Consider the following 17,322-nt stretch of genomic DNA (forward strand, 5'->3'; position numbering starts at 1 on the left):
CTGTTATAACACTATAGGGACTTCCCCTCTTTCTGATATCTGTTGTCACCTTCTCTCTCTGGAGCTCATTCTTGATCTGTGAGATTCTGATCTTCATGGCGTCAATCTCCTCGTCTTGGACCTGGGGTATGGGCGTGGCCTCCGAGTCCTCGATGGTCTGGAAGGTGAGGTCTGACAGTGGGATGTACCACTTACAGTCATACTGCTGGCCTTTCCTGGAGAGAGACAAACACACACACACACACACACACACACACACAAGAAACATCACAAGAAACACACACACACACACACACACACACACACACACACACACACACACACACACACACACACAGACGTAAGGAACACCACAGCCAGTATATTAAACAAACCATCTGGTCCATCAGTAAATCTACACTTACCCTGCAGTCTGTTTCTTCAACTTGGCACAGAGAAGTAAGTCTGTGAAGAGGAAGACATGGCGAAGCTTTCTGGATCCCTCCACCAGCTCCACCATGAAGCAGTCCCTCAGCAGCTGACGGTTCTACAGAGGCAAAACAGGGAATCACACATTCATTGGATATTTTATCTATTCATATTCACACCCATAACCCCCTCATTCAATCAATTCACAGAACACAGATTATACCCAGAACACAGAATCAGTAGTTGTCGAGTGGGTTTCATAAACAATAAATGTACTCTGATGAATCACGTGACTAGGGTTGCAAAATTCCGTGATTTCGGGATAACCAGGGAATTTATTGAAAGTTGCTAGAATTTTGTATCCCTACATATGACACATGGTCACAACATGTTATTATGGCCCTCAAGTGGAACCAGTATCTGATGTATGTGGCCTGACTGGTTCTAGACAGGAGGAGCATCTCTAAAAGGAATACTTGCACTGAATAGCAGAGGTGAGGACTCGAGTCCCATTACATATTTGATGACCTGACACTCGACAAAAAATAAAATAACTTTACTTGGACTTGGAGCCTCAAGACTCGGGACTCGACTTTGACTTGAAATTATCTGGCCAGGTTTTGTAACGTTTTACAAAACGCCACTCATTTTGTGGCACAGAGTCTCTACTGTCCAAGCAGCCAGAGACAACTGCATGCCAGCGTCACACTTGCAAAAAAAGCAGATTGGCTAGTTAAAACGCACACTTGGCCCTCTGATTGGACTTTCAATCAACAGGTCGAGTGAGCTAGCACAGTGAGTTTTTTTTGCATCAAGCAACAATTTCTAGCATAGGGCTACTGGTCTGATAATTGATCATTTACTTGAATTTGGAATTTGTTAAAATTAATTACATAATCAAAATTTGTTGTAGACAAGAATAATGTAAAAAGCCCTCTGGTAGTCTCAATAAATAGACACAGATTTGTATTTCAGTCATTGCACGTATAGGTTGTTTTTTTTCCTGACTTGAAAAAAACTTGTGAAACTCAACCCGTTCTACTTTGGACTCGACTTGAGACTCAGACCTTGTGATTTGCTTGTCACTCGAATAATAAGGAAATAGGTCTCACCTCTGCTGAATAGTAACAATATTTTAAATAACTTCTAGAAGCTGCTGGGATAAAGATAGTCTCTTCTCATAAATAAACACCTGTCCTCAAACAGATGTGAGACCTGGTTGTAAAAAGTGTAAATGAAAGACAAGTTAAATCAGTGTCTTGTTATCAAAGAAAATCAAATCAAACTTTTTTGTCACATGTGCCAAATACAACGTGAAATGCTTACTTGCAATCCCTTAACCAACAGTGCAGTTCAAATAGTCTCAGTGGCCATTTGATTCATTGTTCAGCAGTCTTATGGCTACACTTTGTAGCGCCTTAAGGTCAGATGCCGAGCAGTTGTCATACCAGGCAGTGATTCAACCGGTCAAAATGCTCTCGATGGTGCAGCTGTAGAACTTAACTTAAGCATCTGGGGACCCATGCCAAATCTTTTCAGTCTCCTGAGGGGGGAAAAAGTGTTGTTGTGCCCTCCTCACAACGGTCTTGGTGTGTTTGGACCATGATAGTTTGTTGGGGATGTGGACACCAAGGAACTTGAAACTCTCGACTCGCTCCACTACAGCCCCGTCGACGTTAATGGGGGCCTGTTCAGGCCGCCTTTTCCTGTAGTCCATAATCAGCTCCTTTGTCTAGCTCACATTGAGTGAGAGGTTGTTGTCCTAGCACCACACTGCCAGGTCTTTGACCTCCTCCCTATAGGCTGTCTCATCATTGTCAGTGATCAGGCCTACCACTGTTGTGTTGTCAGCAAACTTAATGATGGTGTTGGAGTCCTGTTTGGCCACACAGTTGTGGATAAACAGGGAGTACAGGAGGGGACTAAGCACACAGCCCTGAGGGGCTCCAGTGTTGAGGATCGGCATGGCAGACGTGTTGTTGCCTACCCTTACCAGCTGAGCTGTAGTCAATTAATATCATTCTCACATCAGTGTTCCTTTTGTCCAGGTGGGAAAGGGCAGTGTGGAGTGCAATTGAGATTACGTCATCTGTGGATTTGTTGGGGTGGTATGCGAATTGGAGTGAGTCTATCTTATCTGGGATGATGCTGTTGATGTGAGCCATGACCAGCCTTTCAAAGCACTTCATGGCTACGGACGTGAGTGCTACGGGGCAGTAATACTTTTAGGCAGGTTACCTTTGCTTCCTTGGGCACAGGGACTATGGTGGTCTGCTTGAAACATGTAGGTATTACAGACTCAGTCAGGGAGAGGTTGAAAATGTCAATGAAGACACTTGCCAGTTGGTCCGCGCACGTCGTCGATGCACTTATTGATGAAGCCAATGACTGAGGTGGTATACTCAACGCCATTGGATGAATCGCAGAGCATATTCCCGTCTATGCTAGTAAAACAGTCCTGTAGCGTAGCATCCGCGTCATCTTACCACTTCCGTATTGAGCGAGTCACTGGTACTTCCTGCTTTAGTTTTTGCTTGTAAGCAGGAATCAGGAGGATAGATTTATAGTCGGATTTGCTAAATGGAGGGCGAGGGAGAGCTTTGTATGCATCTGTGTGTGTGGAGTAAATGTCTAGAGTTTTTTTCCTCTGGTTGCACATTTAACATACTGGTGGTAATTCGGTAAAACGGATTTATGTTTGCCTGCATTAAAGTCCCCAGCTACTAGGAGCGCTGCTTCTGGATGAGCATTTTCTTGTTTGCTTATGGCCTTATACAGCTGGTTGAGTGCGATCTTAGTGCCAACATAGGTTTGTGGTGGTAAATAGACAGCTACGAATAATATAGATGAGAACTCTCTTGATAGATAGTGTGGTCTGCAGTTTATCATAAGGTACTCTACCTCAGGCGAGCAATACCTCGAGACTTCTTTAATATTAGACATCGAGCATCAGCTGTTATTGACAAATAAACACACACCCCATTGGCCAATAGAACGGATGGCAGCGGGGGTTTAATCACTTGCCTACGAATTCTCAGAAGGCAGCCCAACCTCCTCCCCCTTTTTCTCCGTCTTTTCTCCATGCAAATGACAGGGATTTGGGCAGTTCCCGAGAAAGCAGTATATCTTTCGTGTCGGACTCGTTAAAGAAAAGAGCCAGTGTTTACAGGAATAGATCCTAATAATCCTGCCTGCCCGGCCAGTCCAGTGGGCGGTTGGTAACTGATGTAGTGACATCTGCTCTTCCTGTGGCCAGAGCGGGGCTGTGAATGCTTGGACTGTTAATACTGACCTTTGACCCTACGGGCTGAAAGCTGCTTATAATTGTTTTTTAAATAGCACCCATGTGGGACTCTACCAATCCATCCTAACCACATTTATGCAAAAACAAGGAAATCTCCACCAGGGAGATGCCCTCGTGGATTTATGGTCACTGTATTTACATGGTCATCGGTTACGTTGACATATCTCAAAATAGAGGATGACTATCTGATGACAAAATTGGTAAGATGGGCCCAACTAGGAGGTGGAAACTTTCCCTGGGAATATAATGGAAATATATGAAAATTAATATGAATACTATTTAAATGTAGATGCCTTTTGCATTAGAAATATTTACCATATCATATAGAGACAGAAACATAAACCTTTTACCTTATCATAAGTAGACATAATTTCAAATGATTAAATACATCAAATATAAATTTTATTATGAATTGAGCATTAATTAAATGGGTTGACTCTTCACATGGGAAGATTTCACTGAACAACAGAAGGGAATAAAATGATTCTGATTCCAGGAGGACCATGAGCTGTTGCTATCGATAAGGTGTCCGATTCATCATTTTCACCTCGAATAGAAGTAGAGGGACTTTTGTAAGAGGTTGCTTGTTGTGAGCGCTGAGGGAACTTTATGCACTTGGCCAGGTGATTCTGCATCTTTGTTGCATTCTTCACATATGATTTGGCACAGTATTTGCAAATGTATCCAGCTTTTCCTTCTACATCAGCTGCAGTGAACTGTCTCCACACATCAGATAGTGCCTGTGGCATTTTCCTGTAAAGATTAGAAGAAAAATATATACAATTCCATATACAGCTAAATAGTTAAGCAGTTAGATTAAACAACTCCTTTGTAAGATATTTTTTATTGTATTTAACATGTATGGATTAACACTCCTTAGTTAGCAGGCTCAAGCAAGCTAAAACCCACATGATAGCAACTAACAAGTTAGAAATTATTTAAACACACTTTGCTGTAGACTATTTACTAGTTACATGATTTTTTGTTATGTCATAAAATATATTCACCCCACCCAGTATTGTAATCAAAACTTACCAGAAAGCATGTAGTCCTTGGCTCAGACAGTGTAGTAGTGTGGGCTCAATAGCATCTCACTAGTGTGCAAGAGCTTGAGAATCAGGAGGATATGTGATGGAAGAGTGCACTGTGCATGCAGAGTTGCAATTCCATTTAATTGGGGATAGTTTAACCAAAATATGCCACAAGACCTAGAATTGCCTTATGTGTATCCCACAAAAAAAGGTTCACTGTTATAAGCTAACCTTTTTGATGAATTTAAGCAAAATTCCCAAAATTCTGGGGCTTAACTTCCCAGGGAAAATCTCCGGAAATTTACAGGAAAGTTTCCGACCCTTTGCAACCCTAGGCCCAACTAAATCAAACCCTGGATTTCAATCACCACAGTAAGTTTATCCAGTTAGCTACCAAACTCCAGTCACTTACAAGGTCTACATTTATTTTGCCTTTAGCAAATAGAGGCCTATGAATTGTGGAATACTACAATAGAGCCAACCCATACAGAAATGTAATTTGTCTGAGTTCCATTCTCACGTTTACTTATTGTAAGACGTCTGATGGACATAGTTGGACAGGTTTCCAGTAATAATAGATGAAATTCAGCAGGGGTGAGGGAGTGAGGGTAAGTAACTAGTACGTGCTGCCACGGGAAAGGGTGGACAGATACTTGATAAGACGTGTTACAGGTCATTTCTGGGAAGGAGACTTCAGAGTGGGAAAGGAGGATGGGAGTGGGGGAGCCAGGACATGGATGTAGGCAGTGCGATGGGCTTTCCTGGTCAGAACCATATTATTTTGTCATGAGCTTCCTCTACGCTCCACTTCCTCCACTAATAAACCAGACAGGCAGAGATGACTCAGCAGGAATCTGACTCACAATGCAGGTTTATTGGAGTTTACAGACACACCTTTTCCCTGGCTTTTACAGGAACTGAGAAGCACTGATTGGCTAATTTACAGTAACCCTCAGATTCCTAATGTATAGCTCTGAACCTGTGTTGCTTGGGGGAATCTATCTTATTATGCTAACTAGATGATTGTGGACTTCAGGAAACAGCAGAGGGAACACCCCCCCATCCACATCGATGGAACAGTAGTGGAGAGGGTAGCAAGTTTTAAGTTCCTCGGCATACACATCACAGACAAACTGAATTGGTCCACTCACACAGACAGCATCGTGAAGAAGGCGCAGCAGCGCCTCTTCAACCTCAGGAGGCTGAAGAAATTCGGCTTGTCACCAAAAGCACTCACAAACTTCTACAGATGCACAATCGAGAGCATCCTGGCGGGCTGTATCACCGCCTGGTATGGCAACTGCACCGCCCTCAACCGTAAGGCTCTCCAGAGGGTAGTGAGGTCTGCACAACGCATCACCGGGGGCAAACTACCTGCCCTCCAGGACACCTACACCACCCGATGCTACAGGAAGACCATAAAGATTATCAAGGACATCAACCACCGAGCCACTGCCTGTTCACCCCGCTGTCATCCAGAAGGCGAGGTCAGTACAGGTGCATCAAAGCTGGGACCGAGAGACTGAAAAACAGCTTCTATCTCAAGGCCATCAGACTGTTAAACAGCCACCACTAACATTGAGTGGCTGCTGCCAACACACTGTCAATGACACTGACTCAACTCCAGCCACTTTAATAATGGGAATTGATGGGAAATGATGTAAATATATCACTAGCCACTTTAAACAATGCTACCTTATATAATGTTACTTACCCTACATTATTCATCTCATATGCATACGTATATACTGTACTCTATATCATTGACTGCATCCTTATGTAATACATGTATCACTAGCCACTTTAACTATGCCACTTGGTTTACATACTCATCTCATATGTATATACTGTACTCGATATCATCTACTGTATCTTGCCTATGCTGCTCTGTACCATCACTCATTCATATATCCTTATGTACATATTCTTTATCCCCTTACACTGTGTATAAGACAGTAGTTTTTTTGGAATTGTTAGTTAGATTACTTGTTCGTTATTACTGCATTGTCGGAACTAGAAGCACAAGCATTTCGCTACACTCACATTAACATCTGCTAACCATGTGTATGTGACAAATAAAATTTGATTTGATTTAATTTGATTTGATTTATCTACTGTAACTGTCTGAATGGACAAGACGCAGGCTGTGTAATCTGACACTATTTTGCTTATGGAATGGTGCAGTGTGACATCAAAGTGTCTGAAAAGAAGACAAGTATGAAAGCATTATAAGGGAGGTCCAGATAGCCACAAGACCAGGTTCGGGTGTCTGTGTGCCTCAAAAGCCGTGTTCACATTGGCAGTTTGAAGCGACTCAAATCCTATACATTTGCATATCTGATTCGAATCTGATATTTTTCCTGCAAAAAAGCACACAGAATCTGACAAATCTGATTCCTTGCCAAATCTGATTTATTTGCCCTCAAGTGGTTTTTAGACTTTTATTCAGCATATATTGTTTCTTGCTAGCTACTCTGCTGACAGTTTGACAAGAACATGTGGTAGCTAACTATCTTGTTAATTGGTTACAAATAAATTAGTGAATGTGCTAGCTAGCTAGTTAACTGCTGTGGCTAGCCAAAAAGGTATCGTTTGAAAGTTGGATCATCTTCTCCTTTGAGGCTTTAAAAAAGTCTTCTTACATTATGATTTTGAACATTCAAAGCAAAAGTCCATGGCAGGCATTGTTGTCACCTTAGCTTGCTACATAACTTCTGAGTGACAGGAAGCACAAGCACCAATCAGCCTGCCCTACTGCACACACACACCCGTCGTTACTGTGACAACTAGTGGAGCCAAAATGACTGCTGTCTGAACATACACAAATTCGATTTGGTCACTTGAAACTTTCTGTTTGGACAGTCGGTTGTCCAAAATGCATGCCACCTCATGTCATAGCCTGCCACACTGACCTCTCCCTTCTTCACTGTCATAGACTGCCTGCGTGGGGTGATCTCCTCGTTGATGCTGGACAGGAAGTTCTGGGAGATTCTCAGGGCATCCTGCAGCAGTGGATAGTCTGGGTGGCTGGAGGGGGTGTGTTTCAACAGGTCCTGAGGGAGAAAGAGAGAAAAAGATAGAAAGAGGGTGAAAGAAAGAGCGGGTGAAAGAAAGAGCGGGTGAAAGAAAGAAAGGAAAAGAGGGGGGAGAAAGGTGAAAGAAAAAGAAAGGAGAGGAGAGAGAGGGTGAAAGAAAGTAAGAGATAGAAAAAGAGTGAAAGAGTAAGAAAAAAAGGAGAGAAAGATGGAAAGAAAGAGAAAGAGCGGAGAGAGAAAGAAAGAGTAAAAAAGGAGGAGAAAGAGTAAGAAAGAAAAAGAAAGGAGAGAAAGAGGGTGAAATAAAGAAAGAGGGAAAGAGAGGAGTGAAAGAAAGAGAGAAATAAAGAAAAAAAAGAGAGCGAAATAAAAAATGTAAGAAAGGAGAGAAATAGTAAGAAAGGAAAATAAAAAAGAAAGGAGGGTGAAAGAAAGAAACAAGAGAAACAAAGAATGAGAGAGAAATAGTAAGAAAGGAAGAGAAAGAGGAGAGAGTGAAAGAAAGAGGGTGAAAGAAAGAAATAAAGAGAGAAAGAAAGGGAGACAGAAATAAATAATTACAATTTTAAGAAAGGAGAGAGAGCGAAAGAGAAAGAAAGAGAAAATGTGAAATAGAGAAAGAAAAAATACATTAATTTGAGATAAATTATGATCACTTTTTCTAAGATATGTGAAGCATTGTTTTCATAAAGAAAATTCAGGTCTGAAGGGAAAAAAATCTTCAGTGTGTTGATTTGACTTACATGCAGAACCAAGGTGCTGCGGGTGACTCTGTCCACAGGTTTATAGAGCAGAGCTGAGGGGGACAGGGTCATAAAGTATATAAAGTCCAAGGCAGGACAAGGCAACACAGAACTAACAACATAGGACACCTTGAGGTTGAGGGTCATATTCAATATGCTTTAACTAAGCATGTACCACTCTTTCTGAATTCAAATAACTAGAGGGTTGAATTCTTCAAAGTCTATAGATATTTAAATAAATGTAAGGTTTAGTTCATTTTGACTGTGAATTGTTCAAAATAATGAAATTGCACTTACTTTCCAGTGAATTTTTTGCCTGGTCTTTGCATTCCTTGGTGCTTATGACCTTAAGATTCTGAGGGCACAACAGGAATTAAGAAAGGCATAATGATACGAGTACACCATTTCAACACAGCATCACAGTAATATTTATTTTAATATCTGTCCACCCAGCCGGTTCTAGCAATTGAGCCTGGGGATGAGGTATTCTATCCGAAACGTTGCCCTTGTAAAAGTAGACATATAAAATACAATACATACCTGACATATTTCAGCAAACTGTATGTTGGCCTGGCAGCACTTGTCAGCCGTCTCCACAGCAACCGTATAGTTATCCACAAAGGCCCTGTACACTCCTAGCTGGCTGGCCTATAATAGAGAGATACAATAGAGAGTAGATACGATGTAGTTAACCTGTTGTTGGATTCATGTACCCAGTTTTGGCTGCTCTCTACTCCGGTCATACTAGTTGCTTTCCCTTCTCATGGTGCTGAGAATAGCGATCAGACGAGGTATGGCCTTTCAACAAAAACAGCATTGATAACATGCATCCTATCAGTCATAATTTGTCCTTTTTTTTATGACTGTGCACACACACACACACACACACACGTGGCAGCGAGTGTGCGTGCAAACAGTCATTAAAAAAAGGACAAATTATGTGATTTTGTTTCATGCATCTTCCTTTCCTCCACTGTCATACTGAGGCAGCTCTTTGCAGTCAGGAGCCTCTTAGTGATGTTTTGTCCTTATTACTGCCTGTTATGTGCTATAGCCAGGCTTTTATCTGTGTGGGATATGTCTCCAGGCAGTCTGCTCACATGTGGGGTCCAGCATCCACCGCACATTATAGCCAGTCTAACTCCCTTTTTCTACTCTTTAAATCTCTCTTCAGTATTATTAATGATCAAAGGAAGTCTACTAATATTGTCTTTAAAAGTGACTGACTTATTGGATAAATATCTGCTTACTCACAGAAGAATGCAGTTTGTGGCTGGGGGGGATCTATTTCACGTTTTTGTACTTATGAACAAAGGAACAAATGCATCTGGAAGAACTAACACAAAAGAACCATAACAGAATTTCCTAAGTCTTTACACAACAATAATAATGCTCACCAGTTTCTGGAAGAGATCGCCCACACACTGGTTGTGGCACCACTCCTGAACTCTGGGTAGCAGGGCATTGTAGAAGTCATTGTGGATCTCATGGAGCTCCGTCACCTTGAAGAAGATGGTCTCTATCTGCTGGATGGTCAGCATCGGCTGGGAGGTGGTGGCCGCTGCCCTCAGAGGCTTCATGGGCTGGGACAATCAATGCAAGACAAGCATTACTGTATGTGTGTGTGTGTGTGTGTGTGTGTGTATACATCCGTCTGTCCATCCAACATTTTACTGTCCCAATGCTCTGAAATCACTGTTCATCACAGTGAGGTGTGGCATATTCAATTAGTGTCATATTCAATTAGCTCAAAGTCCTGTCTCTTACCAGTAAGATAGCCCCCAGGTGGCTGAGATATGTCTCCTCACTGGCCAGGATCCCTGACAAAACCCACTTCCGCATCTCCAACTCCTTCTCCTGATCCAGCTCTGTCTGTGTGTGAGAATGAGACTAACAGTGAATGGCAGAGAGAGAGAGAAAGAGAGAGACAGTGAGAGCGACAGACCGGGGATTCACTTCTACCAGGCTTATTTGGTGATTCTAATTGTAACCAGAGCAGATCTTCCCTAATCTCCCTGGGTGTTGAATGAGACCGCTAAACAGCTACGAGTAGAGACTATCGTCTCATGGGAACCCAATACATTTGATTAAATCCTGTTGGAGATGTAGAGGGCAGAGGCCAGGGTCAAAGATCCATTGTATTGTGGAGGTAAACAATTGTTTTCCTAGCCTAGGATGGGACCTGTAGTTACTGATGGGTCAAAGGCATCAGTAGTTAGGTTTCTGACAGTCTGTCGCTCACGATTCCATTTATTCCGTTCCAGCCATTACTATGAGCCCGTACTCCCCGTTAAGGTGCCACCAGCCGCCTGTGGTCGGTCGATATGGAGCTCATGCACAGAGCAGAAATGAATAGCTCTGACATTCCACAGCTGGAATACTAAGGGGGCACAAGAGAAGGCCTCCCCCTGGATTTAACCTTTGAAGATCAGAGAGCTGAGCACATCAGAGGAGGACCTAGGGGACACCGGAGATTGGCTAGGTACAGTACAATAGAGGTGGATGAGATTTATAGGGTGAGTGAAAGTGTGGTTGGAACGAGCAGAGCATCTCTATTAAATACACTCAGAGAGCCCAAGGCAGACTTATAGAGGACGGGGGCATTAACAGACAGCTGCACTGGGTGGAAAAATCAGACCCATGGGCTTTAAGAGTAGAAGATGGAGGTGTATGATAAACTGGCAATAACCTTACCGACAGGGTGGACTCCAGGGAGCCAGAGGAGTGTGTGTGCTGGCTGCTGCAGCTCTTGGAGCGGAGGCGAGGTGAGGAGGTGGGTGAGGTGCTGAAAGGCAGGAGGTCATGGTGCTGCTGGTGCTCCTCCGCCTGCTCCAGGTCATAGCCATAGGAAGGAGGGGTCCCACTGTAGGGGACTTTTGGGATAATTACAGACAGATGGAGGGGATTAGGTGTGGTAGTGTAAAGTAGGTTCTAAGACAGTGGCACTGTGTGTATCTCTCTCTGACACTTCACACCCTTCACATGCAAGGCATTCTCTCTTCTCCTCTAAAAACACCATTAAAGCCACTGAACAGGTAGTGAAAGAAGATAGAAATGTGTGATCAGTTGTCATGACCGGTTTGACTGGGAACATCACCTCCCTCCAAAAAATATGTGACTATATTCATCTGCACTTTGAAATATATATATTTTTTTATTTAAAAACAATAATCCTTTGTTGAGACGAGAATATGGTGCAGACTCAAAAAGAACCAAAATAGGTCTTACATCAAACACAAGGGCGTAAAAATATTACTAAAATAAAATAAAGTTATTCATATCTGTATATCAATGGTATTATATAAAAGCTACTGTACATTCAAAATAACTAGAATGACCTGATGAAAACAGCTCTGTCATTCAAACTCTAATGTGCTCTATTCCAATACATTCTGTGTCTCTGTGCTTCAAATCCCCTCTGATCTTCAGAGACTGTGCCAGACACACAGGGACCATCCCACAGCAGAGGATAAGCCAGGAGAATCGCAGCAAAAACTCTGATTCACTTGTGTGGTGAGGAGAAGCATTAGTCAGTCCCTCTACTCTCTGTACATGACATACTTTAACTGTACAGATGCAGAAGCAGTTCAAGGCAGCTATACTGAACAGGAGCTTATTAACCATAGTAATGCTTTATTTACATATCAACTCGATGACAATAAAAACTCGAGGGAGGGCACAGAGTATGCGAGCAATCAAAGAGGAATTCCTTCTTAATGATCACTCAGTAGCCATAGGTGAACCAGTAGCCAGAGGGATAGATATTTGGGACAATGGGAGTTCTGCCACTCGTCATCACATCTTCTCCTCTCATCTCAACCATGTCAGATTGTGGCTGTGTGGTTTTCAAGTTCATTCTTGGTGAATAAATCCAAGGTGCAGGGAAGTGGCCAAGGCTACATTAGACCGCCCTGTTACAGAGAGAGAGGACTAACCGCAGCTCTTCCTGCTCTCTGGTTTGTACTGTAGGTGTTAGACACAGACCAGAAAACACCCCCTTTAATTCACAATCACAGCAAAGCAGACATTCTGGGTGGAAGTGTTTGCAGACACAATGCAACACAGGGGTCTATCTTGATGTGTTAGCTGCTGTTGTCTAGTTGTTTCCGCTATTATTCATCTATATAGTTTTGCATCAAGAACGGTTCAATCCCTTTTATTGTCACTTTGACTCATCAACAACATCTACCATTATTGTCAGAATCAGTGTGGCAGAAGCACAAGCACCACCAGTGTAATGATACAAGCTGTGGTGTTTGTTTGTCTGTGAGGCCTCAGTGTTAAAATAGCTGAATGTAGCTGAAATACTGCATGTTCAGAAGTGGACACAGCGATAACTATACTGAACCAAAATATAAACGCAACATGTAAAGTATTGGTCCCTTCATGAGCTGAAATAAAAGATCCTCGAAAATGTCCATATGCATAAAAAGCTTATTTCTCTCAAATTCTGTGCACATATTTTTTACATCCCTGTTAGTGAGCATTTCTCCGTTGCCAAGATAATCCATCCACCTGACAGGTGTGGCATATCAAGAAGCTGATTAAACAGCATGATCATTACACAGGTGCACCTTGTGCTGGGGCCAATAAAAGGCCACTCTAAAATGTGCAGTTGTGTCACACAACACAATGCCACAGATGTCTCAATTTGAGGGAGCGTGCAATTGGCATGCTGACTGAAGGAACGCCCAACCTCCAATGGCGTTTTAGAGATTTTGGCAGTGCGTCTGACCGGCCTCACAATAGCAGACCACGTGTAACCGCCCCAAACCAGGTTCCCCACATCCGGCTTCTTCACCTGCGGGATCATCTGAGAGCAGCCACCCGGGCAGCTGATAAAACTGGGGGTTTGCACAACCAAAGAACTTCTGCACAAACTGTCTCAGGGAAGCACATCTGCATGCTTGTCGTCTTCACCAGGGTCTTGACCTGACTGTAGTTCAACGTTGTAGCCAACTTCGGTGGGCAAATGCTCACCTTCAATGGTCACTGGCATGCTGGAGATGTGTGCTCTTCACGGATGAATCCCGGCATCAACTGTACTGGGTAACAGACAGATAACAGACAGCGATGGCATCATGTGGGCGAGCGTTTTGTTGATGTCAACGTTGTGAACAGAGTGCCCCATGGTGGAGGTGGGGTTATGGTATGGGTAGGCATAAGCTACAGACAACAAAGACAACTGCATTTTGTCAATGGCAATTTGAATGCACACATAGATACTGCAACAAGATCCTGAGGCCCAGTGTCGTGCCATTCACCCACAGCCATCACATTTCAGCATGAAAATGCACGGCCCCATTTTGCAAGGTTCTGTACACAATTCCTGGAACCTGAAAATGTCCCAGTTCTTCCATGGCCTGCATACTCCCATTAAACATATTTGGGATGCTATGGATCGACGTGTACAACAGTGTGTTCCAGTACCCGCCAATATCCAGCAACTTCACACAGTCCTTGAAGAGGAGTGGAACAACATTCCACAATCAACAGCCTGATCAACTCTATGTGAAGGAGATGTGTCGTGCTGCATGAGGCAAATGGTGTTCTCACCAGGTACTGTATCTGTGACCAAGAGATGCACATCTGTATTCCCAGTCATGTGAGATCCATAGATTAGGGCCTAATGAATTTATTTCTGATTTCCTTACTTTAACTGTAACTGTAAAATCTTTGAAATTGTTGCATGTTGCGTTTATATTTTTGCTCAGTGTAGTTCACCTCTGCTAGAAAACAGGAAAGAGAGGATTCCGGAAGCAAGGAAGGCAGATGGAACCCAGCCATGTGGAGTGGCCGGGGGCTGGTTGAGTCAGGCTGACAGTGGGACACCCCCAGAGACCATGACAAAGAACCTGAACAAACACACTGGGCCATGCAGAGAGAAACCACTGTGTTTACTCTGGAGGAGCAGGCAAGGGGCAGAGCAGAGAGAAACCACTGTGTTTACTCTGGAGGAACAGGCAAGGGGCAGAGCAGAGAGAAACCACTGTGTTTACTCTGGAGGAGCAGGCAAGGGGCCGTGCAGAGAGAAACCACTGTGTTTACTCTGGAGGAGCAGGCAAGGGGCAGAGCAGAGAGAAACCACTGTGTTTACTCTGGAGGAGCAGGCAAGGGGCAGAGCAGAGAGAAACCACTGTGTTTACTCTGGAGCAGCAGGCAAGGGGCCGTGCAGAGAGAAACCACTGTGTTTACTCTGGAGGAACAGGCAAGGGGCCGTGCAGAGAGAAACCACTGTGTTTACTCTGGAGGAGCAGGCAAGGGGCAGAGCAGAGAGAAACCACTGTGTTTACTCTGGAGGAGCAGGCAAGGGGCAGAGCAGAGAGAAACCACTGTGTTTACTCTGGAGGAGCAGGCAAGGGGCCGTGCAGAGAGAAACCACTGTGTTTACTCTGGAGGAACAGGCAAGGGGCCGTGCAGAGAGAAACCACTGTGTTTACTCTGGAGGAACAGGCAAGGGGAATACAGGGGAAGTCAATGTGAAAGGCCACACTGTGTGTCTGTCAGATTATACAACAGCAGTGACCCTGGGTGAATAACCTCTCACACAGCCACAGAGGCCTGGAAATCACGGTCAATGGACACACACTGACCAATCACACAGACACAAATATATTTCAGTAAAATGGACATAAACTATAAAACATGTCTTAAAATGTTATTTCTTACATTAATTGATATTAACTAAAATAAATGTTCACAGAGACAGTTATTTACATGGCTCTGGGAAAACCATGCTTTTTAAATGCAGAATAGTTATCCATGGTAGCATGAAAAAGCAGGCAAGCTTCCCAACATTGAGTGAAGAGGATTTCACAATAGACTAGTTCCTCAGTACAGCTTAGTTCTCAGACTGCAAGGCCTGTTGCTAAGGAAGTGTCCAGGCAGGTCTGTCCAGAACATTCAGCAAATTCATCAACTTCAGAGCAGGAAACAGACATTCTGCACACGGTCACCTTTTCACACAAACATCCCCCTCCTCCCACACGTACACATTTAAATGAATATGAAATATCATATATCAACTCTGGGATTGCTGTCTTTGAACCAACCCTGTGAGTTGTCTAATGCATTGACTTTTTCCTAAGTTAAATCATGTTAAAAACATTTAACAAAGAAGATCAGCTACAGCTCTGTGGGATTACCAAAGAGCTAATGCAGTTTCCTTCTTGCAGTATTAGTATGGAAAGCCGTTTTAACATAGTCAGTGGCCAGTTCACGAAAATGGTTCGCTCCTACAGACAGTGAGTCACAAGGCCATGGCTTGCTATATAAAGCAGGCAGACAGGCATTCAGTTACTTTTATATTGAACGTTAGAATGGGCCAAACTAGTGACATAAGTGACTTTCAGAGTAGTATGATCGTCGTTGCCAGGGGCGCGGGTTCGAGTATCTCAGAAACATCCGGCCTCCTGGGATTTTCACGCACGACAGTGCCTAGGGTTGGCCAATAATGGTACGACAAACAAAAAACATCCAGTCAGCGGCAGTCCTGTGGTCGAAAACAACTCGTTGATGAGAGAGTTCAAAGGAGAATGGCAAGAATCATGCAAGCAAACAGGCGGGCCACAAACAGGCAAATAATAGCTCAGTACTACAGTGGTGTGCACAACGGCATCTCGGAACACTCAACTCGTCGGTCCTTGTCACGGATGGGCTATTGCAGCAGAAGACCACACCGGTTCCATTCCTATCAACTAAAGACAAGAAGAAGAGGCTCCAGTCGGCACGCGATCACCTACACTGGACAATTGTGGAGTGGAAAAACATTGCCTGGCCCGACAAATCCTGGTTCCTGTTTGGTCATGCTGATGGCCGAGTTAGGATTTGGCGTAAGCAGCATGAGTCCACGGCCTCATCATGCCGGGTGTCAATGGTACAGGCTGGTGGCGGTGGTGTAATGGTGTGGGGAATGTTTTCCTGGCACACGTTAGGTCCCTTGATACCAATGTCAACACCCCGAAGAATTCAAGCTGTTCTGAAGGAAACGGGGGGGTTGAACTGGTATTAGATGGGTGTACCAAAATAAACTGTGTATATTCATCACGTTTTATATTAATAATGGAATTTTTTAAATGAATAATGGAATTTTCTATATTAATATTATTTTACTTTGAAAATGTGGAGTAGGTTGTGTGCATCAATACAAAAAATATCAAATGTAATCTTTTTTAGATAAAATTTTAAGGCAGCAAAATGTGAAAACTGTGCAAGGAATTTGTAGACTTTCACTAGCACTGTATGTAGGAGCACGCAAATGTAATCCCGACCCCATGAAGTTCATTATAATACAGTGGGGCAAAAAAGTATTTAGTCAGCCACCAATTGTGCAAGTTCTCCCACTTAAAAAGATGAGGCCTGTAATTTTCATCATAGGTACACTTCAACTATGACAGAAAATCACATTGTAGGATTTTTTATGAATTTATTTGCAAATTATGGTGGAAAATAAGTATTTGGTCACCTACAAACAAGCTAGATTTCTGGCTCTCACAGACCTGTAACTTCTTCTTTAAGAGGCTCCTCTGTCCTCCACTCGTTAATGGCACCTGTTTAATTAATGGCACCTGTTTGAAGTTGTTATCAGTATAAAAGACACCTGTCCACAACCTAAAACAGTCACACTCTAAACTCCACTATGGCTAAGATCAAAGAGCTGTCAAAGGACACCAGAAACAAAATTGTAGACCTGCACCAGGCTGGGAAGACTGAATCTGCAATAGGTAAGCAGCTTGGTTTGAAGAAATCAACTGTGGGAGCAATTATTAGGAAATGGAAGACATACAAGACCACTGATAATC

The 17,322-nt window shown here is 43.2% G+C and overlaps 1 protein-coding gene across 1 annotated transcript in view; it reads right to left on the reverse strand.

Moving 5' to 3' along the window:
- The window catches only part of LOC112248353 (breakpoint cluster region protein-like), a 40,002-nt gene that overhangs the window by 10,611 nt on the left and 12,069 nt on the right, over positions 1–17,322 (reverse strand). Inside the window, exons 3-11 of the mRNA XM_024417302.2 lie at positions 11,216–11,394; positions 10,289–10,393; positions 9,919–10,104; positions 9,062–9,169; positions 8,819–8,876; positions 8,522–8,574; positions 7,656–7,796; positions 405–526; positions 50–215 (exon numbers count right to left, since the gene is read on the reverse strand). Coding sequence (XP_024273070.2) covers positions 50–215; positions 405–526; positions 7,656–7,796; positions 8,522–8,574; positions 8,819–8,876; positions 9,062–9,169; positions 9,919–10,104; positions 10,289–10,393; positions 11,216–11,394 — 1,118 coding nt within the window. The remainder of the gene's footprint in view (positions 1–49; positions 216–404; positions 527–7,655; positions 7,797–8,521; positions 8,575–8,818; positions 8,877–9,061; positions 9,170–9,918; positions 10,105–10,288; positions 10,394–11,215; positions 11,395–17,322) is intronic.

Source organism: Oncorhynchus tshawytscha, linkage group LG04 (genome assembly GCF_018296145.1).
Source record: "Oncorhynchus tshawytscha isolate Ot180627B linkage group LG04, Otsh_v2.0, whole genome shotgun sequence".
Classification (NCBI taxonomy): domain Eukaryota; kingdom Metazoa; phylum Chordata; class Actinopteri; order Salmoniformes; family Salmonidae; genus Oncorhynchus; species Oncorhynchus tshawytscha.